We start from the raw sequence: 22,718 nt of genomic DNA on the forward strand, positions 1-22,718 counted from the left end.
CTACCATAAATCTCCTTTTTCCCCACTTCTGAGTGATACTGTTTGTAATATCGTCCAGTGTGTATGCTTTGAATGATGCTTACTCCCATGGGTCATTAAACAAGGTCCCCTGTTTGTACATGCAGCTCAATTTTGGCTATATTGTTAACAACTGCATGCTCAGGGCTGTGGCAGGGTGACATCACTGAAATATATCTTTCACAATATTTTTCAGTGTGTATGCACTTTATTGTTTGTCCAGGCGTTCCAGGGAGTTCAAGGGAAATTGTGAAAGATATTGGGGCTAATCCAGAACTGATTGCTGCTGTGCGTGTTCACACAGCAGCGATCAGGCCTGAACTGCGCATGGCAGACAGCCGACTGCTGTCTTAGCCCTGCGATCGCCTCTGCCTGATTGACAGGCAGAGGCGGTCGCTGGGCGGGAGGGGGCGGGCCGCAGCGGCTGCATGACGTCATACGCAGCCGCTGCGACCCGGGCAGTGACGAGTAGCTCCCTGCCAGCCGTGCAATGCTTTTGTACTTGTGCGACGGGGTAGGGCCTGACATACGGGGCAGACTAGCCCTGTGCTGGGCGTCCCCCCGCATGTCAGGAAGCTGATCGTAGATGTGCTAAATTTAGCACATCTACTACCAGGTCTGAATCACCCCAATTGTTTCTTTTGCATGTTGTCTAGTGTAAATGCACCTTAAGATGCATTGAAGTTGTTCCTTGCAAAGAACTGGGGAGGAGCACTAATGCATCTAGTTTATTGGAACAGCAAAAACAAGATTTATTTTTTTGATCAATATGTATACGAGATAAATGTGCTACATTTTCACCTTCTAGTTGCTTTAGGACAGGGGTGTCAAACTCACGGACCCGTACCACTCGGGCAGGATCTTTTTGCGGTCCATTGGCAGGTCGGAATGGGGCAGAACTGCGTCCCCTGCGTTCTGCCTTTGTCCGCTTATGGTGACATTGCCCCACGGCCTGCACCGCCCACCGGCACCCATGTGGCGGTGTGAAGCATGGAGCCGGGGATCCCTCACAGACAGTCACAGCCCTGACTGCCAGGGAGCCCTTAAAGCCGCAGCCCTTACAGCTGGAGCCCTGACCTATGAAGCGGCATGCCCACGAAGGAGCATTCTGCTAATGTAAGTCTGCGGGGCATGCTGAACAGGGGAATGGGGGTGTAATGGGGGGCACTATACTGAGGGACATCATGTGTAACTGGCACTATAGTGGGTGCATAAAAATATTCAGAAAATATGGAAACATCTGTTATCCAAAATGCTTCTAGTCCCAAGCATTTTGGATAAAGGATACTGGACCTATATACATATATATATATATATATATATATATATATATATATATATATATATATATATATATATATATACCTATACTTTTTTCTTTTTCTTACGGCCCACACAAGACTTAGGGGGATATCCAATTAGCCCCGTTTTTTTACCGGGTCTAATTGTCCCGCCGGGGGCTATCTAATTAGCCCGATAAGCCGCGGCATGTGCCGGCTTATCAGGGATTTTGTTTCGCCTGCCGGAATCCCCCGGAAACTGCCCCGTTTTCGTCCGAAAACAGGGCTGTTTCACCCGAAAACACACAGGTTTCACTGAACCTGTGTGTTTTCGGGAGAAAATATTTTTTTTTTACATGCAATTTAACAGGATAGCCTGTAAAAAAAATTGGTGAAACATCGGAAAAAAAGTCGGCCGTTTTTCGGACCCGATGTTTTAACGGGGATATCTTAGACCTTAATAATTCGACCCAGTTGGGATTTTGAGTATGACATGCCTGCTCTAGGAGGCACTGGTAGCGACCATTAACCAATGAGAAATAGGTTGTGCTGCATTCTAAAACTTTAGATCAGAATGCTGTAATTTATCCTATTTTCAATTTGTTTAAGGTATTAGGAGCTGATAAACACACTAACTGAATACTCAAACTTATGAGTTAATCTGACAATTAGAATGCTGCCAGGGGGCTGGATAATTATTTTACCCCTCCTCTGTCCCCTCCCCTAGCCCGCCTGGGTCGGCGGCTAGGACTAAGACACTGGGAATGGCAGTTAGGGCTAACTTCCCTCTAATCCTAACACCTCCATCCCCCCTTTGGGATATTGGGGTTCCAGTGCCGGGATTCCGAGTGGTGTCGGGATTCCAGCGTCGGTCAACTAACCGCCGGCATCCCGACTGCCTGGATGCTATCCGCATCCCTTGAAAACACATATGTAAATGTGATAGGGAAAAAGATGCTAAAGCAGTGGAGCCATTACAGTTTCACACAGTGTCGGGTGACAAGTTCAGTAGGATAACTCAGATATGCATTCTCTAAGCTTGGGCACATGTCATATCCTCAGCCTTTGGTTGTCAGACCCTGCAGGAACTTGTACATCTATAATTGCTGGCCAGACAAATATTGCTTACCTCCTGTATAGAATTTGTCTCTTCTAATTTTGGACCCCAGTGCAGTTACATAATTGATGAATATAATGAGAAGGCTGGTTAGCATACAATATAATGCATAATTGCAAGAGTAGAGGATAACCGATACCCCTTTTAGACCTAATGAGGCAAGTCGTACTGGAGAACATGACACGGGCGCTTACTGGGTGCGACCCGCCTCAGGCCCCTTGCTGGCACAGTTTCCAGCCTGGCATATTGCCAGGTTGGTGACGTCAGTGGTGATGCGGCGGGGGCGGTTCTTGTAGACAACACGATCTCCAAGCGCCGCCCATCCACATAGAGTAAACGGGAAATGGGTTGCATCGACCCGGCTTCCTGTTTACACAGCACAGCGCGCCGAGTTGAACCCGTGTTCAACCCTGCAAGCTACCCGAGATGAAATACCGGGTCACTCAACATGGATTATTCCAACTGGGCCCTCTTTTACACCGCGCAGCAACACGTGTTATGTGCACTTATGTGCAATAACCCATTTTAGAAGCTGGCGGTGTAAAAGGGGTATTAGTGAGCTAGTGACAGTGGGAGCAGCGATATACTGTTTGCAGAGAAGATTGGGTGGCCTGGAGTTCTTCAGCGGCATTGTTGAGTCCCTTAGTAAATTTTGCAATGGTTGCGACACTCCTTTCTCTATATAGTCTTTATAAAGAATGGGTGTAAATCTGAGAGTATAAGGCAGTGGTTCTCAAACTGTGTGCTGTGGCACACTGGGGTGCCTCGGGACACTTGCAGGGGTGCCTTGGATTAGTGGTCCAGGACCAATTAAAATTATTTATGGGCAATGTAATAGGCAAAACCAGTACTGGTGGCTGCCAGTCATAAAATATGTGGACAAACAGAAGCAAATCTTGTCCCCCACCACATATCTGAACCTAAGGATGACATATAAACACAATTTACTTAATTTAAAGTTTCTTTCTAAATTACTCTGTAAGAAACTTTTGGCCTAGGGGGGGCGGTGAAAAAAATTCTGATACTCTAGGGCGTCGTGATTCAAAAAAGTTTTGAGAACCACTAATATAAGGAGTAGGGCTTTCTCATGCTTCTGTAGAAGTCAATCCCTTCCTCACATTTGAAAGACTCACACTGCCATAATATATTTATAGTATTATGACATTTCATTACTTCTTAGAGATCCTGTGGCCGTGGTGCCTCCACCCCTGCAGATAACTACTTGCTGGCCCGTCGGCGAACGTTACAGGTGGTTGTCAGTTCTCTTCTCACTGAAGCTGGATTTGAGAGTGCAGAGAAAGCAGCTGTGGAGACTCTGACCGAGATGTTACAAAGCTGTAAGTGTGATGGGAGTGTGCAGGAAATAATTTATCATAGAATTGTTTGTCCGATTTAGGGGGAAACTTATCAACAAGGTTCGAGAGAGTTAAAGTACCAATCAATCCGCTCCTAAGTGTAATTTTTCAAACACAACCTGTAAAATGACAGTTTGAAGCTGACTGGTTGGTACTTTATCTCAAGCTTTCGTAAATGTGCCCCATTTTGACTTGAGTTATAACACTCTTGTGTCACTGGAGATTAAACAAAGCAATAGTATAGAATAAGTTGAATTTAGTAACTATGGGGCCTATTTGCTATGCCTTGGAAAGAGATAAAGTGGAGAGAGATAAAGTACCAACCAGCTCCTGTCATTTTTCTCTCTCCACTGTATCTCTCTCCAAAACTTAGTACAGTGGTTCTCAAACTCTGCCCTCAGGAGCCCACACGGTTCACGTTTTCCATGTCACCCAGCAGACATCAACTGTCGCATTTTAAAAATGTACAGGTGACCTTCAAAACATGAACCGTGTGGGGTCCTGAGGACCGAGTTTGAGCACCAGTGGCTTAGTAAATAGACCCCTATATAACTGACACACACTTGTTTTTGAGCTTTTGAAGCAGGTGGCAAGGGAAAAGCCGAACGTTAATGAAAAGTCCGTAAGTCAGAACTATGAAATAATAGCTAGATGTTCTAGCTATAATGGATAGTAAAAAAGTCTGTGCACCCTTATTGAAATTGCTATTTTTTTTGTGATACAATGCATGAAATCAAGATAAATTGTCAGAATTTATTTCTAACTTTAATGTGGCCTTAAAACCAACAAACTTCAAGTGGAAACACATTTTTTACGAAAACTTAAACAACTACAATATCCAAGTTGCATAATTGTGCATACGCTGAAGTCCTTTGCGGAGGCACATTTTTCTATTATTATAGCAATCTTTTGGAATAAGTGGGTAATTCAGATCTGATCACAGCAGCAAATGTGTTAGCAGTTGGGCAAAACCATGTGCACTGCAGGTGTGGCAGATATAACATTTGCAGAAAAAGTTAGATTTAGGTAGGTTATTTTGTTTCTCTAACGTCCTAGTGGAAACTGGGGAGCAGTAGATTACCATGGGGTATAGATCAGGTCCACTGGAGCCTGGCACTTTAAGAAATCAATAGTGTGTGCTGGCTCCTCCCCTCTATGCCCCTCCTGCAGACTCAGTTTAGAAAATGTGCCCAAGATGCCGGGTGCATTCTGTTGCTCTCCAGAGAGTTTTCCAGAGTCTCCCTGTGTCTTTGGACTTAGGGGGGACCGAACCAACTTCCTTAATGGTTCGTTTCCCGCTGACAGGACACTGAGCTCCTGAGGTGATGTTTCTCATACCCCTCGGGTGTGAGCCCATGCCGACAGCATGATGCCACCTCTAACAGATGCTGAAGAGACGCAGTACAGGGAGGGTTACATTGGGGTCCCAGTTAGCGGGTCCCCGGTGCAAATGGCTGCATAAAGGGACAGTGGTCACCTGGCTACGGGCCACGGTGCCAACTAAGTACCCACACTGGCAGCATGGTTAAAGGGGTTTGCGCACTCTCTTTTTACACAAATAATGGAGTAAGCCAGTATAAATAAACTGCAGGGACAGCGCGCCATTATGGGACGGGGCTTAACGGATTGAGGGACCAGAGGCTAAACCGCGCCGTTTCCTGCTGCTGCTGATCTTACAGGCTGCATGTGGAGACTGCTCCTCCACAGGACCCACTGAATCACCATTGTAACTAGTACCAGGGGGTTATAAGCAAGGGGGGAGCACATAGTCAGCGGTTAAACCGCTGTATGGAAATTTACACATAAGAGACACCCAGCGGGGTGCAGCTCGGTCTGTGGTGTTGTGTGCTGGTCCCAATCCTCTCTGTGTCACTCCATTCAGGGTGGTCTGGGATAAGTGTGCTATCTCACTAATACTGCACTGTATTTCATACTAATCTGTGTGTTTTCTGCTCAAGCATGTCTGCAAACAAGTCTGTGTGTACTTTATGCAAGGCTAGGTTTACACATTCCTCACAATGGCCCCTAATGTGTACCCAATGCTCACTTCCTTCACAGAGAAGTAATGTGCAGGAACCTGAGTGGATGGAATCATTTAAAACTATGATTACCAGTATTAATTCAGAGTTGGCTACGGCTAAACCAGAAAGACCCTGAAACAAACTATGGACACGTTTATGTTAGCTGCTGCCGACCAGAGGCAGACTCCTCAGCCCCCTCTGTTGGTCTCTCATAGGACGAGGATAATACCCTGTCCTCAGGTGTTGAGGTCCTCTTTTATGCTATTAGGGAGGTGCTCAATATCCCAGATAAGGAGGAAGAACAGACAGAGGAATTGTTTTTTAATGTGAAACCAAAGTCCTCTGAAACCTTCCCGGTTTCTAAAGAATTAGATTCCCTGGCTAAGGCAGCGTGGATAAATCCTGACAAGAAATTTATTACCCCTAAACTGCTGCTAAATACTTTTAATTTCCCTGCAGAGGATAGGAAAATCTGGGAAATCCCACCGACAGTGGATACCTCTGTGTCCAGTCTGTCACGTAAGTTTTTTTACCTGTCCCTGGGGCTGTTTCTCTTAAAGACCCAGCTGATCGCAAGATTGAAACCACTCTTAAATCAATTTACACTGCATACGGTGTAGCCCAATGCCCTACCATAGTATGCAGCTGGATTTCTAGAGCCATGGTAAAATGGTCTGATGAGATTCTAAAGGGGCTGCTTACACTACCTCAGGAAGAGTTGGTTACATTACAACACATCCGAGATGCTGCAAACTTTATGAGCGAGGAACTTAGTATCATTAACGGCCATACCACTGCTATGGCAGTATCGGCTCATAGAGCCCTGTGGATGCGACAATGGTCAGCAGATGCTGATTCTAAAAAAGTTGAGAACCTTCCTTTTACAGGTGATGTCTTGTTTGGAGAAGAACTGAACAAGTGGATATCTCAGGCAGCTGCAGGTAAATCTACATGTCTGCCGTCTGCCCCGCCACCTGCTAGTCGTCTCTATCCTGGGCCCTTCCTGCAGTCCTTTCGGGTGGCCAGATTCAGAGGCAAAGCCAGATGTACATCCACTGCTTCTAGAGCACAGGTTCTCAAACTCGGTCCTCAGGACCCCACACAGTGCATGTTTTGCAGGTCTCCTCACAGAATCACAAGTGAAATAATTAGCTCCACCTGTGGACCTTTTAAAATGTGTCAGTGATTAATTAATACACCTGTGCACTTGCTGGGTTACCTGCAAAACATGCACTGTGTGGGGTCCTGAGGACCGAGTTTGAGAACCACTGTTCTAGAGGAATTCGTGGTAAGTCCCGTAAACCAGCGGCTGCTGGACCTGCGGACCAGACCTCCGGATCCTCTTCTAAGAAGTCCTCTGCGTGACGGTTTGCCCCAGCAGCAAGGCGACTTTCAAGTAGGTGTTCGCCTTCAACACTTCGTCCACATATGGGCAGAGTCCTGCCGGGATCCTTGGGTGAGGAAGCTCATATACCAAGGATACCGGCTTGAATTCCCTCCTCTCAGATTCTTCAGGTTAGGCTTACCAGCTTCACCGGTAGCTAGAGTTTCCTTACAGGAGGCAGTGCAAAAGCTGCTTTCTACGGGAGTTATTGTTCCAGTACTTCCTCAGCTGCACACAAAGGAGTTTTACTTCAGTTTCTTTGTTGTTCCGAAGCCGGACGGCTCTGTACGACCGATCTTGAACCTCAAATCCCTGAACCCTTATCTTCGAGTGTTCAGATTCAAGATGGAATCTCTAAGAGCAGTGATAGCAAATCTGGAGGAGGGGGAGTTTCTGGTGTCCCTTGATATCAAGGACGCTTACCTGCTTATCCCAATTTGGCTCCCTCACCAAGTGTTCCTCAGGTTCACGATACTGGACCAGCATTTCCAGTCTCAGGCCCTACCCTTTGGTCTCTCCACAGCCCCAAGGGTATTCACAAAGGTAATGGCGGAAATTATGCTACAATTGATGGGTGTCAGTGTAATTCCCGTACCTGGACGATCTCCTGATAAAGGCAATGTCCAGGGAGCAGCTGCTGCACAGTATCGACCTGACTACTCGTTTGCTTACGGATCACGGATGGATACGCAATTTCCGGAAATCTCACTTGGAACTGTCTCAGAGAATTCAGTTCCTGGGGATGATCCTGAATACGGTGTCTCAGAAGGTTTAGCTTCCAATGGACAAGGCTTTGACTATTAAGTCTATGGTCCGGATGGTGCTGAAACCTCGCGTGGTCTCAATTCATCTTTGCATTCGCTTGCTAGGCAAGATGGTTGCAAGATCATTTCAACTGGATTTGTTGGACAAATGGTTGGGATCTCACTTTCACATGCATCAGCATATAACCCTGTCACCGAAAGCACGGATATCCCTGCTATGGTGGCTACAAGTCTCCCATCTAGTGGAGAGTCGGAGTTTCAACACCCAGTCGTGGACGCTGTTGACAATGGATGCCTGCCTCCGGAGTTGGGGGGCTGTGACTCAAGTGGTGCAGTTCCAGGGGACATGGTCATTTTAGGAATCTTCTCTTCCATTCAACATCCTGGAACTCAGATCAATTTACAATGCTCTAATACAGGCCTCATACCTCATTCGGAATCAGGCCATTCAGGTGCAGTCGGACATTGCCACGGCAGTAGCGTACATCAACCGACAGGGAGGAACAAGAAGCAGGGCTGCAATGCGAGAGGTGTCAAGAATACTCCACTGGGCGGAAGCCAACGCAAAGACCATCTGAGCAATTTACATTCCAGGAGTGGACAATTGGGAAACGGACTTCCTAAGTTGGCACAACCTCCATCCGGGGGAATGGGGCCTCCACCCTCGGGTGTTTCAACAACTTGTTCACCGGTGGGGTTATCCACAGATAGACCTGATGGCTTCTTGTCTCAACAGGAAGCTCCATCATTACTGCTCCAGAACGAGGGACCCGCAGGCGGTTGCGGTAGATGCTCTGATGATTCAATGGACTTACCAGTTTGTTTACCTGTTTCCTTCAATTCCTCTCATCCCAAGAGTTCTCAAAAGACTCAAAAAGGAAAGAGCTTAGGCAATTCTCATTGCCCCAGATTGGCCTCGACGGGCCTGGTATGCGGACCTCCTGACCCTGTCGCTGGAGGATCCCTGGCCTCTGCCGCTTCTCAAGGACCTTCTTCAGCAAGGACCGTTCATCTATCCAGACTTACAGCGGCTACGTTTGACGGCCTGGAAGTTGAGAGGGAGATTTTAACCAGGAAGGGTCTTCCATCCAAGGTGGTTTCCACTATGATCCAGGACCGTAAGATGGTCACTTCCAAACATTACCACTGTATTTGGAAGAAATAATGGGGGGTAATTCTGAGTTGATCGCAGTTGGGCAAATCCATGTGCACTGCAGGGGAGGCAGATATAACGTGCAGAAAGAGTTAGATTTGGGTGGGTTATTTTGTTTCAGTGCGGGGTAAATACTGGCTGCTTTATTTTTACACTGCAATTTAGATTGCAGATTGAACACACCACACCCAAATCTAACTCTCTCTGCACATGTTATATCTGCCTCCCCTGCAGTGCACATGGTTTTGACCAACTGCTAACAAAATTCCTGCTGCGATCAACTCAGAATTAACCCCAATGTTTCTTGGTGTGAGGGTAGAAAATGTTCCCCTGTGGATTTCGTCTGGGCCGTTTTCTACTGTTACTGCAAGCAGGAGTGGATAAGGGCCTATGTTTAGGCTCCATAAAGGTTCAGATTTCGTCTCCCTCTATCTTCTTCCAGAAACAACTGGCGGTACTTCCTGAATTACAGACCTTTCTTAAGGGGGTTTTGCACATTCAACCACCCTTTGTTCCTCCACGGGCTGTGTGGGACCTCAATGTGTTCTTGACCTTTCTCCAGTCGGATTGGTTTGAACCCTTACATAGGGTGGACTTAAAATACCTAACGTGGAAGACTGTTATGTTACTGGCCTTGGCTTCTGCTCGACGGGTGTCGGAATTGGGGGCTTTGTCCTGTAAGAGCCCACACTTGATATTTTATGAGGATAGAGCGGAGCTCAGAACTCGCCTACAGTTTTTGCCGAAGGTGGTGTCGGCCTTTCATGTTAATCAACCAATTGTGGTTCCAGTTTTATCCGACACTTCCGTTGCTCCAAAGTCCCTGGATGTAGTGAGGGCTTTGAGGATTTACGTTAAAAGGACTGCTCGCCACAGGAAGTCTGACTCGCTTTTCGTCTTTTATGATGCTACAAAAATTGGTTGCCCTGCCTCCAAGCAGTCCATTGCTCGTTGGCTCAAATTGACTATCCAACAAGCCTATACTTCGGAAGGTCTGCCGCTGCCGAGTTCTATTCAGGCCCACTACACAAGGTTGGTGGGTTCTTCCTGGGCGGCTGCCCGGGGTGTCTCGGCCTTACAGTTGTGCCGGGCAGCTACGTGGTCTCGTTTGAACACGTTTGTTAAGTTCTACAGGTACGACACCTTGGCCAAAGTTTGGTCAGGCTATTCTGCAGGGGTTTCGGCACTCTCCCACCCGTACTGGGAGCTTTGGGATGTCCCCATAGTAATCTACTGCTCCCCAGTATCCACTAGAACGTTAGAGAAAATAGGACTTTAATACCTACCGGTAATTCCTTTTCTCGTAGTCCGTAGTGGATACTGGGCGCCCGCCCCAGTGCTTCGTGTCCTACTTACCGGGTTGTAATTGTTCTTGGTTGGGTTTGCTGTTCCTTTCCCTGTTCCTTGTGTGGTTAACGTTGCTATCCTTCTATAGTTGGCGTTGCTTTCCTCTGTTCTGGTTAGCTCTGCTATCTTTGTTGTTATTGTGTGTTGGTTCGTTATCTCACCGCATATGTGTCATATCCTCTCACAGTATGTCCGTCTTCTCGGGCACAGTTTCCTAGACTGAGTCTGCTTGGAGGGGCATAGAGGGGAGGAGCCAGCACACACTATTGATTTCTTAAAGTGCCAGGCTCCAGTGGACCCGATCTATACCCCATCGTAATCTACTGCTCCCCAGTATCCACTACGGACTACGAGAAAAGGAATTACCGGTAGGTATTTAATTCCTATTTTCCGCCCAGGGTAAATACTGGCTGCTTTATTTTTACTCTCTCTGCACGTTATATCTGCCCCAACTGCAGTGCACATGGTTTCTCTTACGTCCTAGAGGGTGCTGGGGTCCACATTAGTACCATGGGCTATAGACGGGTCCACTAGGAGCCATTGGCACTTTAAGAGTTTGAGAGTGTGGGCTGGCTCCTCCCTCTATGCCCCTCCTACCAGAAAATGTGCCCGGAGGAGCCGGTCACAGCTAAAGGAGCTCTCCAGAGTTTCCCTAGTAAAAGTTTTTTTTAGAGTTTATTATTTTACAGGGAGGCTGCTGGCAACAGCCTCCCTGCTTCGGGGGACTAAGGGGGGGAGTAGTGTCCGCCCTGCGGGGTCTGAGCCACTATCTCCGCTAACAGGACACTGAGCTCCTGAAGGGATTGATTGATCGCCGCCACAGGGGATCGCTCCACCCCGGCAGCATGCCGCCACCCCCTTACAGAGCCATAAGACTTGTGGCGAGTTAGTCCCCGAGCCCCCCTAGCAAGCGGGGGGCCGGTGTGAAGATGGCGGCAACAGGGTATAGAGCACAGTACTAACTGCGCTCCGGGGCTCAGCGGTACATAGTGCGGCGCTGTGAGGGTCGCCCTGAGCCAGCGCCTACACCCTACACTGGTCAGCAAGCCTGTCGGGGACCCCGGATCACTGCCAGCTCATACCTCAGGCCAGTATAATTCGAACAGAGAGCAGGAAGCAGCGCCATGAAAGGGGGCGGAGCTTATCAGAGCGGCCCCAGCAGCGTTCAGCGCCATTTTCACTGCCTGCAGAGACGCTGAAAGGTAGAGCTGTCCTTCCTCATCACCTCCAGCTATCTTATAACGGTACCAGGGGGTTGTAGAAGGGGGGGCTGTGTACAGACTGTGTAACCTATTAAGGTACACAGTCAGCGCTGCGTAGTGGCTGTTCTCTATCCAGAAAGCGCTGTGTGTGGGTTGTCTCCAATCTCTGTGTCTCTCTTGGCATTCTTGGGGGGAAACTCTGTCTGCCTTTCCCTGTGTGTGTGTGTGGAGTGTTTGTGGTCTCCATTAAGCTATGTCCAGGGACTCTGTGTCATATGTTGCAGAGGATATGTCCTCTCAGGAGGATCCAATTCCATGTAATCATGATTGCACTATGTTAGCACAGGTCCCAGCAAGAGAGCCTGAGTGGTTAGCCTCTCTTAAAACCATGATTTCTCAGATGTCTACTAGAGTTGCACAAAATGAGTCTGCAACTCAGGTTTTACAGAACTCTATGGCAGATTGATACGGTTCTGTTACCTCAGGGCTTCCTGACGTACGCTCGTAAAAACGTGCTCTTGCCATAATAATGCAGGATGACACGGATACCGACTCTGACACGGCAGACGGTGATGGGGATGTACTGCGTGGGGCGGCATCTCTTGATGATAGAGGCCGAGATGTGTTGAATATTTCTGATACAACACCTGAGCAGGTTGAGCAGGCTTACTTCACAGACCATAAGAAAGCCTCACTAACCTTCCCTGCGTCTAAAGAATTAAATGCTATTTTTGAGAAGGCCTGGGAGAACCCGGAGAAAAAATGTCAGATCCATAGAAGGGTTCTGGTTGCTTTCCCTTTCCCTAAAGAGGATAGAAAAATATGGGAAAATCCACCAATAGTTGACGTGTCTGTATCCAGACTCTCAAAAAATGTGGTTTTACCTGTCCCAGGATCTACCGCGTTAAAAGAACCGGCTGATCGCAAAACTGACGCTACGCTCAAATCCATATACACGGCTTCAGGGGCGATACTACGTCCTACTATTGCCTGTGCATGGATTTCCAAAGCTATAGTAAAGTGATCAGGCACGTTACTTGAAGATTTGGATACAATAGATAAAAGTGATGTTGAATTGTTTTTACGTAACATTCAGGATTCTGCAGGATTTATGGTGGAATCCATGAAAGACCTGGGTTCGATGGCTGTAGGGATATCTTCCATGTCTGTCTCAGCTCGCAGAGGACTTTGGCTGCGCCAGTGGTCTGCCGACACGGAATCCAGGAGAGGTGCGGAGACCCTACCCTACGTAGGTCAGGCTCTATTTGGGGAGGCTTTGGATGCGTGGATTTCCACGGCTTCCGCGGGTAAGTCACCTTTTTTTCCCTCAGCTGCACCGGCTGCGAAGAAACCTTATACTCCCTCCTGCATCACAGTCTTTTCGGGCTGCTAAAGCAAGAAAGGCCAAGCCGTCTAACACCTTCTTTAGGGGAGGTCGATCGAAATCCAAGAAACCTGCTGCCGCGGGTTCCCAGGAACAGAAGCCTGCTTCAGGTACGCCTAAGTCCTCAGCATGACGGTGGACCGTGCGGCCTGGAGGCAGGGCCAGTGGGGGCGAGACTCGTCTGGGTGTCGTCCGGCCTGGATATTGTATCCCAGGGGTACAGGCTGGAGTTTCAAGATCTCCCACCTCACCGGTTCTGCAAATCAGGCTTACTATTCAAACCTTTTTGTAGTACCGAAACCGGATGGTTCGGTCAGGCCCATTTTGAACTTAAAATCGCTAAACCCCTTTCAGAGGGAGTTCAAGTTCAAAATGTAGTCTCTGAGGGCGGTGATATCAGGTCTGGAAGAGTGGGAATTCCTGGTGTCCCTGGATATCAAGGATGTGTACCTCCACATTCCAATTTGGCTGTCGCATCAAGCTTTTCTCCGATTCATACTGTTAGTCATTTTCAATTCCAGGCCTTGCCATTTGGCCTTTCCACAGCACCGAGGGTGTTCACCAAGGTGATGTCGGAGATGATGGTTCTCCTCCACAGACAAGGGATGAATATAATCCCGTATCTGGACGATCTGCTGATAAAGGCATCGTTCAAGGAGAAGTTGTTGCAGTCCATTGTTCTCACGACTCATCTGCTCAGGGAACACGGTTGGATCCTGAACCTTCCGAAATCACATTTGGATCCGACAGGAGGTTGTCCTTCTGGGAATGATCCTCGACACGGAAGTGCAGAGAGTATTTCTTCCGGAAGAGAAAGCGTTGGTGATACAAACAATGGTCCGGGATGTCCTGAAGCCAGCCCGAGTCTCGGTTCATTAGTGCATTCGCCTTCTGGGGAAGATGGTGGCCTCTTACGAGGCTCTGCAGTACGGAAGGTTTCATGCTCGGCCCCCTCATCTACACATGCACCAGAGAATACGTCTGTCGCCAAGGGCCAGGATTTCACTCCTCTGGTGGCTTCAATTACCTCACCTTCTGGGTGCCGCAGGTTCGGGATTCAGGACTGGATCCTTATAACCATGGATGCAAGTCTCCGGTGCTGTGGCGCAGTCACTCAATGGGAAAACTTCCAAGTAAGGTGGTCAAATCTGGAAGCCGGCCTACCGATAAACATTCTGGAAAAAAGAGCCATCTACAAACGGTCTTCTCCAAGCGGCCCATCTTCTGAGAAACCGGGCCATTCAAGTGCAGTCAGACAATGTAACGACAGTGGCTTACATAAACCGACGGCGGAACGAAGAGCAGAGCTGCAATGTCAGAGGTAACAAGAATCATCCTCTGGGCAGAAAAACATGCGTTGGCGCTGTCAGCAATCTTCATTCCGAGAGTAGACAACTGGAAAGCGAATTTCCTCAGCAGCCACGATCTCCATCCAGGGGAGTGGGGGTCTCCATCCGGAGGTGTTCAGGGAGGTAACAGATCTTTGGGTTGTACCTCAAATAGACATGATGGCCTCTCGTCTCAACACGAAGCTTCAGCGTTATTGTTCCATGTCGAGGGACCCGCAAGCCGTGGCGGTGGGCGCCCTGGTGACTCCATGGGTGTTCCAGTCGGTGTACGTGTTTCCTCCACTTCCACTCATTCCAAGAATCCTAAAGCTCATAAGGAGAACAAGAGTTCAAGCGATCCTTATTGCTCCAGACTGGCCAAGAAGGACTTGGTACGCGGAACTTCTGGATCTACTGCTAGTTGCCTCTTCCTCTTCGTGAGGGCCTGCTGCAACAGGGGCCGTTCGCCTATCAAGACTTACCGCGCCTAGGTTTGACGGCATGGAGGTTGAATGCCAGATATTAGTTCGGAAGGGCATTCCAAACAAGGTTATTCCTACCCTGATACAGGCTAGGAAAGGAGTAATGTCTAAACATTACCATCATATTTTGAAAAAAATATGTATCTTGGTGCGAGTTCAAGAAGTTTCGTACGGTGGAGTTTCAACTGGGATGTTTTTTCCTCTACCCAGCGCCCTGGGATCTTAACGTGGTGTTGCAGTTCCTCCAGTCGGACTGGTTTGAGCCTCTACAGGAGGTTGAGGTCCAGTTTCTCACGTGGAATGCTTTCACTTTGTTGGCCTTAGCTTCTGCTAGACGTGTGTCCGAGTTGGGGGTCTTTGTTATGTAAATGTCCCTACTTCCATGAAGATAAAGCTGAGCTCCGGACACGTCAGCAGTTTCTTCCGAAGGTTGTGTCAGCATTTCATATCAACCAACCTATTGTTGTGCCAGTTGCGACTGACTCCTCAATTTCATCAAAGTCCTTAGATGTTGTGAAGAGGACTGCTCGTCATAGAAAATCGGATTCTGTTTGTCTTATATGATCCCAAGAAAATTGGGTGTCCTGCTTCTAAGCAGAAGATTTCTCACTGGATCAGGTTGACATGCGTATTCTATGGCAGGCTTGCCGGGTCACGTCTGTTAAGGCCCACTCTACTTGTAAGGTGAGTTCTTCCTGGGCGACTGCCCGGGGCGTCTCGGCTTTACAACTCTGCTGAGCTGCTACTTGGTCTGGGTTGAACACGTTTGCTAAGTTCTATAAGTTTGATACTTTGGCCTCTGAGGTCTTTGTTTTTGGTTGAGTACATGTTGACCTTTTGTCATGTCGACCTTGCACATGTCGATATAATGCTTGTGTCGACCTATTTTAGGTGACGACTTAGTCACTGTCGACCAATAGTGGTCAACCTAGGCACTGTCGACCTAAGTGTGGTCTACCCTATGAACCACACTCCTAGTAACTGACATGCAAAATAGAGAGCATTCTAGGGACTTAAATATAATGCACAAGCAAAGCATCCAAGTGATGGCTGTATAAGTGCACAGTCACATACCCAGGCTTTGTGCGGCTCTACTCATGTTTTCTCCACCTCCTTGAACACGGGAGGGATACATACATTATACAGTGCATCTGGAAAGTATTCACAGCGCTTCACTTTTTCCAGATTTTGTTATGTTACAGCCTTATTCCAAACTGGAATAAATTAAATTTTTTCCCTTAAAATTCTACACACAATACCCTATAATGACAACGTGAAAAAGTTTGTTTGATATTTCTCTTTCATCCAGTAGGGGACACTGGAACAGAATATACAGCTGGGGGTGTGAAGTATGCAGACCGGAAGTGGCACAATCTAACTTTAAAAATAAATAAATGTATAGCCGTCTCCTTCCCCCTTCATGCCCATATCCCCCAGTTTGAAAAATGGTGCTGGGAGGTGCAGCACAGAAGAAAAGGAGCTCTTGCTCCACTAAGAATATCCTTATCAGAGAAAAGCTTTGGGGCCCAGCCAACTTGTTTAAAAGGGGGTAAAAGGCTTCCATGAAGTTGGGAGACAAAGACCCTGACTGAAGGGTCGGCATCTCTCCCAAGAGACAGCAGCAGCATCAAACAGTGAGTTGCATTACAAGGAGAGGCTCTGTTAAGCAAAGGCAGCAGGTATAGTCAGTTAGTGAGAGTAAGCACTCTTTTGGGGCAGCGTTTTAGCAGACTGAAGGGGGGAGCGCACGTTAGTCACAGCAGAGAAGCAGCCTGATTGTACAACAGCGGTCATTAGAATATTCCGTAGCCGCGTGCGGTGAGCCGCACAGAGCCGGCCTTAGGCATAGGCAAACTAGGCAAAGGCCTAGGGCATTTGGTATGCTTAGGGGCACCAGCAGCTTCTGCTGATTAAAATGATATGCGGCATGCCTATATTCTGTGTGTGACTGCGGCTTTATCTGCATACGAAATGCTACATTGCAGTGTATTCCTGGCCACATAGTAATGCAAATAAGATACATTTTTATAAACAAAAGGCGCCCAATGTTAGCAGAGCTTTCAGATGACTCATGCCAAGGATCTCCTGCAGAACTAGCAGCGGTGCTAGGGGGCACCAGCCAAAATCTTGCCTAGGGCATCATATTGGTTAGGGCCAGCTCTGGAGCCGCACAGGTAAACATTACAGCGGCAGACAGGACGAATAGAATATGTGTCCAAATTTTTTTTTCCGTTGCGGCCATATTGAATTTTAGAAATAGGCGCGCAGCTGCAGTTACAAACTCTCTGAGGTGATTTCTCGGCTACCAATCACTGTTAAGCAGATTGCAACATATGTAATAAATTCAGAACAGCCTGAGACTAATTTACATACTGTACTGCTGGTGTTGCTAGAGAAAAGTTTTGCTGCTGCTGAATCTTTGAATAAAGAACTATATAATATTTTATATATATTTTTTATATATACTGTATAAAGAATTAGTTCCAGCTGTGTATTTCCAGATTCACTTGCTCTCTATATTCCTACGGTCTTTCTCTTCCTACTTAAATAGGGTGAAAGCACTGCTGACTGTTAGTGGCACTGCTGACTGTTGGTGGCATGTTAAACATGTCACAGCACAAGACCACCAAGACATGTTATGTATGCTCAAAATGTGGTAAAAAGAGCACTAATGTTGGCAGTACCGGGGTGTGCGACTCATGTTTAAGAATGGATGCTCAATCTGGGAGTAGTGGTCAGTCGGCATCATGGGAAAGTGCTCTAGCCGATATTTCCAGAGAGATGGAGGAATCTCGTAAGCAGCATTCAGAATGGGCAGCAGGGTTATACAAAACTATGGAGGAATTCTTAATTTGAATGACTGCGCCCACACCAGCAAAAAACACTGTGCGTAAGGCAATTAAGAGACCACTCCCAATCCTACAGGAAGAGTCAGATGAGGAGGGTCTTGTAATTGATGATGAGGAATGTGAGGCAGTAGAGGAGATACTGGACACCAGTCCGCAAGAGGAGGACTCTGAGGTTAAGGGATTAGATTCTCTTATTGAGGCGGTAAAACAGGTCCTTAACTTCAATGAGGAAGAAGTTAAGGAACCTGAAAAATGTGATTTATTTGAATCGCAAAAACCATTAACATCTGTATTTCCAATTCCTCAGACTCTTCAGGTTCAAATGGGAGAAGCATGGAAGCAGCCTGATAAATGCTTCCAAATTCCAAAGAAGTTTGAGGCCAATTACCCACTACCAAAGTCTGTCATGCCTAAGTGGGAGGTTCCGCCGATTGTGGATGCTTCACTGGCCAGACTGTCAAAAAAGACAATCTTGCCGATACCGAACGTGTCTACTTTAAAGGATGCATCAGATCGAAGGTAGACACAGCCCTGAAATCTATTATTGTAGCGGCTGGTGCATCACACAGACCTACAATTGTTAGTGCTTGGGTCACCAAGGCTATTGTAGCATGGGCCGGTCGTATTGTTCTGGCTGTAGAAGAAGATCAGGGCCAGAAGGAGGTAGTTAGACTTGCAGAGCATATTTGCGAGTTGGCAACATACATTTGTCAGGCAGCAAAGGATGCTAGCAGAATAGCATCACGCATCTCTTCTTCGGCCATATCAGCTGGAAGAATCCTGTGGCTCAGGGAATGGCAAGTGGATTCTGACTCCAAGAAAGCAGTTGAGGCGATCCCCTTTGTAGGAGAGACGTTATTTGGTCCGGAGTTAGACAAGTGGATTTCTCAGGCAACAGCAGGGAAGTCTACTTTTATACCAACCACGTATCCTAGGACGGGTATGGATGTTGGGTCAACGTACATTAGGTCAATAGGGCCATTAAGTCGACATGTACTAGGTCGACTTCAGTTTTTTTACTTTTTTTGGTTTTGTTTTCTTCGTAAAGTGACGGGGAACCCCAATTAGTGCACCGTGTCTCCTCGCGTGGCGAGCGAAGGTGCATCGCTCCGCTACCATTGCTCACGGCACAGGTTTCCGTTCCCAATTGTTGTCCACGTGGATCGTAAAGTATGAAAAGTCCAAAAATTAAAAAGAATTGTGAAAAACTCATGTCAACCTTTTGAACTGTCGACCTAGTACATGTCAACCTAATGCATGTCGACCAATAGTGATCGATCTAATCATTGTTGACCTAAGTGGTGTCGACCTAATGACCTTGGACCACCCCACCAGCCACAAGAAATTATTCAGGGCCGGTGTTTAACTCCTTTAGGTCTCAATCCTTTCGAGCCAGATGAAGAGGTTATGGCAGTCAGGCTCGTGGAAGCAGAGATAGAGGCCGCTCCCAAGCTACAACCAAAAAGCAGGACCCTAAGCCTTCCGACAAGACGGTGGCATGACTGTCTCCCTGCTCACCTCGGGTCTCCTTTGGTGGGTGCACGGATGGAAAGGTTTCGGGACACCTGGGCAGAAACCTCTCCAGAAGTCTGGGTCAACAGGATTATATCCCAGGAATACCAAATAGATTTTCTACAATGACCCCACAATCCGTTATTTACAACGGGTCTTCCTCAGAAAGCGAGGGCCTTAGAAGCGGCAACTGAGAAGTTACTTCAGATGGAAGTAATTTTTCCGGTCCCGACTTCTCAAAGAGGAACGGGATTTTATTCCAGCCTTTTCGTGGTACCAAAACCGGATGGGTCTGTCAGGCCAATCTTCAATTTAAATGTTTTAAATCAGTTCCTGAATGTTTTCAGGTTCAAGATGGAGTCCATTCAGTCCGTTATTGCAGGACTGGAACAAGAGGAGTTTATGATGTCCATGGACATAAAGGATGCGTACCTCCATGTTCCAATTTGGAGCCCACATCAAGCTTACCTACGATTTGCAGTGTACAAAAATCACTACCAGTTCAGAGCCCTACCATTCGGCTTATCATCAGCCCCGAGAGTCTTCACAAAGATCACGGTTATAATGGTCGCGAAATTGGGATCGTTATGGCTATCGATCATCCCATATCTGGGCGACCTTCTAATCAAGGCTTCCTCTCAGGACTAACTGATCCGGGCTGCTCAGACCACTCATCAATTTTTGATTCGACACGGCTGGATCGTGAATTTCAAGAAATCCAACCTTCCATCGACACAGAGGATTCAACTCGGAATGACCCCCATAGATAGGGCTGAAATCTGTACCTTAATGGAGCCTAACTTCAGGCCCATATCCACTCCTGTCTGTAGAAAGTGGAGAAAACGGCCCAGATGGAAATCTTCCGTAGGAGCATTCTTGGCTTCACACCAAGATATATACTTCCTCCAGATACAATGATAATGTTTCGCCGTCACCTCCTTCCTAGCCTTTATAAGAGTAGGGATGACTTCCTTCGGAATACCTCTTCCAGCTAGGATTCGGTGTTCAACCGCCATGCCGTCAAACGTAGCCGCGTAAAGTCTTGGAATACGCAGGGCCCCTGCTGCAACAGGTCCTCCCTGAGAGGAAGAGGCCATGGATCTTCTGTGATCATTTCCTGAAGATCTGAATACCAGGCCCTTCGAGGACAATCTGGAACAACGAGTATTGTCTGTACTCTTTTTCGTCTTATGATTCTCAATACTTTTGAGATGAGAGGCAGAGGAGGGAACACATAGACCGACTGAAACACCCAGCCTCTGCTTCGCGACCAACCGGTGCTGATTCAGTCAGACAACATCACCGCAGTGGCTCATGTAAACCGCCAGGGCGGCACAAGAAGCAGAGTGGCAATGGCAGTAGCCACCAGGATTCTTCGTTGGGCGGAGAATCACGTGCAAGCACTGTCAGCGGTGTTCATTCCGGGAGTGGACAACTGGGAAGCAGACTTCCTCAGCAGACACGACCTCCACCCGGGAGACTGGGGACTTCATCACGAAGTCTTCATACAAATCGATGGGAACTGCCACAGGTGGACATGATGGCGTCCCGTCTCAACAAAAAGCTACAAAGGTATTGCGCCAGGTCAAGAGACGCTCAGGCGATAGCTGTGGACGCCCTGGTAACACCGTGGGTGTTCCAGTCGGTCTATGTGTTTTCTCCTCTTCCTCTCATACCCAAGGTGCTGAGAATCGTAAGAAAAAGAGGAGTGAGAACAATACTCATTGTTCCGGATTGGCCAAGAAGGACTTGGTACCCGGAACTGCAAGAAATGCTCACAGAGGACCCATGGCCTCTGCCTCTCAGACAGGACCTGTTGCAACAGGGGCCCTGTCTGTTCCAAGACTTACCGCGGCTGCGTTTGACGGCATGGCGGTTGAACGCAGGATCCTAGCGGAAAAAGGCATTCCGGATGAAGTTATTCCTACGCTGATAAAGGCTAGGAAGGACGTGACAGCGAAACACTATCACCGTATATGGCGAAAATATGTTGCCTGGTGTGAGGCCAGGAAGGCCCCTACTGAGGAATTCCAGCTGGGCCGGTTCCTGCACTTCCTACAGTCTGGAGTGACTATGGGCCTGAAGTTGGGGTCCATAAAGGTCCAGATTTCGGCCCTATCCATTTTCTTTCAAAAGGAACTGGCTTCTCTTCCTGAAGTTCAGACATTTGTTAAGGGAGTGCTGCATATTCAGCCCCCTTTTGTGGCACCTTGGGATCTCAACGTGGTGTTGGGTTTCCTGAAATCCCACTGGTTTGAGCCACTTAAGACCGTGGAGCTAAAGTATCTCACGTGGAAGGTGGCCATGCTATTGGCCTTAGCTTCGGCTAGGCGTGTGTCAGAATTGGCGGCTTTGTCATGTAAAAGCCCCTATCTAGTTTTCTCTGACGTCCTAGTGGATGCTGGGACTCCGTCAGGACCATGGGGATTAGCGGCTCCGCAGGAGACAGGGCACAAAAATAAAAGCTTTAGGACTAGGTGGTGTGCACTGGCTCCTCCCCCTATGACCCTCCTCCAAGCCTCAGTTAGGTTTTTGTGCCCGTCCGAGCAGGGTGCAATCTAGGTGGCTCTCCTAAAGAGCTGCTTAGAAAAAGTTATTAGGTTTTTTATTTTCAGTGAGTCCTGCTGGCAACAGGCTCACTGCAACGAGGGACTTAGGGGAGAAGAAGTGAACTCACCTGCGTGCAGGATGGATTGGCTTCTTAGGCTACTGGACACCATTAGCTCCAGAGGGATCGAACACAGGCCCAGCCATGGAGTCCGGTCCCGGAGCCGCGCCGCCGACCCCCTTGCAGATGCCGAAAAGTGAAGAGGTCCAGAAACCGGCGGCAGAAGACTTTTCAGTCTTCATGAGGTAGCGCACAGCACTGCAGCTGTGCGCCATTGTTGTCAGCACACTTCACACCAGCGGTCACTGAGGGTGCAGGGCGCTGGGGGGGGGCGCCCTGGGCAGCAATGATAATACCTTGTTCTGGCTAAAAATACATCACATATAGTTCCTGGGGCTATATGGATGTATTTAACCCCTGCCAGGTCTCACAAACACCGGGAGAAGAGCCCGCCGAAATAGGGGGCGGGGCCTATCTCCTCAGCACACAGCGCCATTTTCCTGCACAGCTCCGCTGCGAGGAAGGCTCCCAGGACTCTCCCCTGCACTGCACTACAGAAACAGGGTAAAAAAACAGAGAGGGGGGGCACTTTTTTGGCGATATTGATATATTAAGCTGCTATAAAGGAAACAACACTTCTGTAGGGTTGTACCTATATATTTATAGCGCTTGGGTGTGTGCTGGCAAACTCTCCCTCTGTCTCCCCAAAGGGCTAGTGGGGTCCTGTCTTCGATAAGAGCATTCCCTGTGTGTCTGCTGTGTGTCGGTACGTGTGTGTCGACATGTATGAGGACGATGTTGGTGTGGAGGCGGAGCAATTGCCGGTAATGGTGATGTCACCCCCTAGGGAGTCGACACCGGAATGGATGGCTTTGTTTATGGAATTACGTGATAATGTCAGCACGTTACAAAAA

The 22,718-nt window shown here is 48.0% G+C and overlaps 1 protein-coding gene across 3 annotated transcripts in view; it reads left to right on the plus strand.

Moving 5' to 3' along the window:
- Positions 1-22,718, plus strand: part of TAF8 (TATA-box binding protein associated factor 8) — a 129,115-nt gene that overhangs the window by 45,445 nt on the left and 60,952 nt on the right. For all 3 annotated transcript variants that reach the window (XM_063955087.1, XM_063955088.1, XM_063955089.1), the window contains one exon: positions 3,596-3,752. In XM_063955087.1, the coding sequence (XP_063811157.1) occupies positions 3,596-3,752 (157 nt within the window). The remainder of the gene's footprint in view (positions 1-3,595; positions 3,753-22,718) is intronic.

The sequence above is a fragment of the Pseudophryne corroboree genome, chromosome 2, assembly GCF_028390025.1.
Source record: "Pseudophryne corroboree isolate aPseCor3 chromosome 2, aPseCor3.hap2, whole genome shotgun sequence".
Classification (NCBI taxonomy): domain Eukaryota; kingdom Metazoa; phylum Chordata; class Amphibia; order Anura; family Myobatrachidae; genus Pseudophryne; species Pseudophryne corroboree.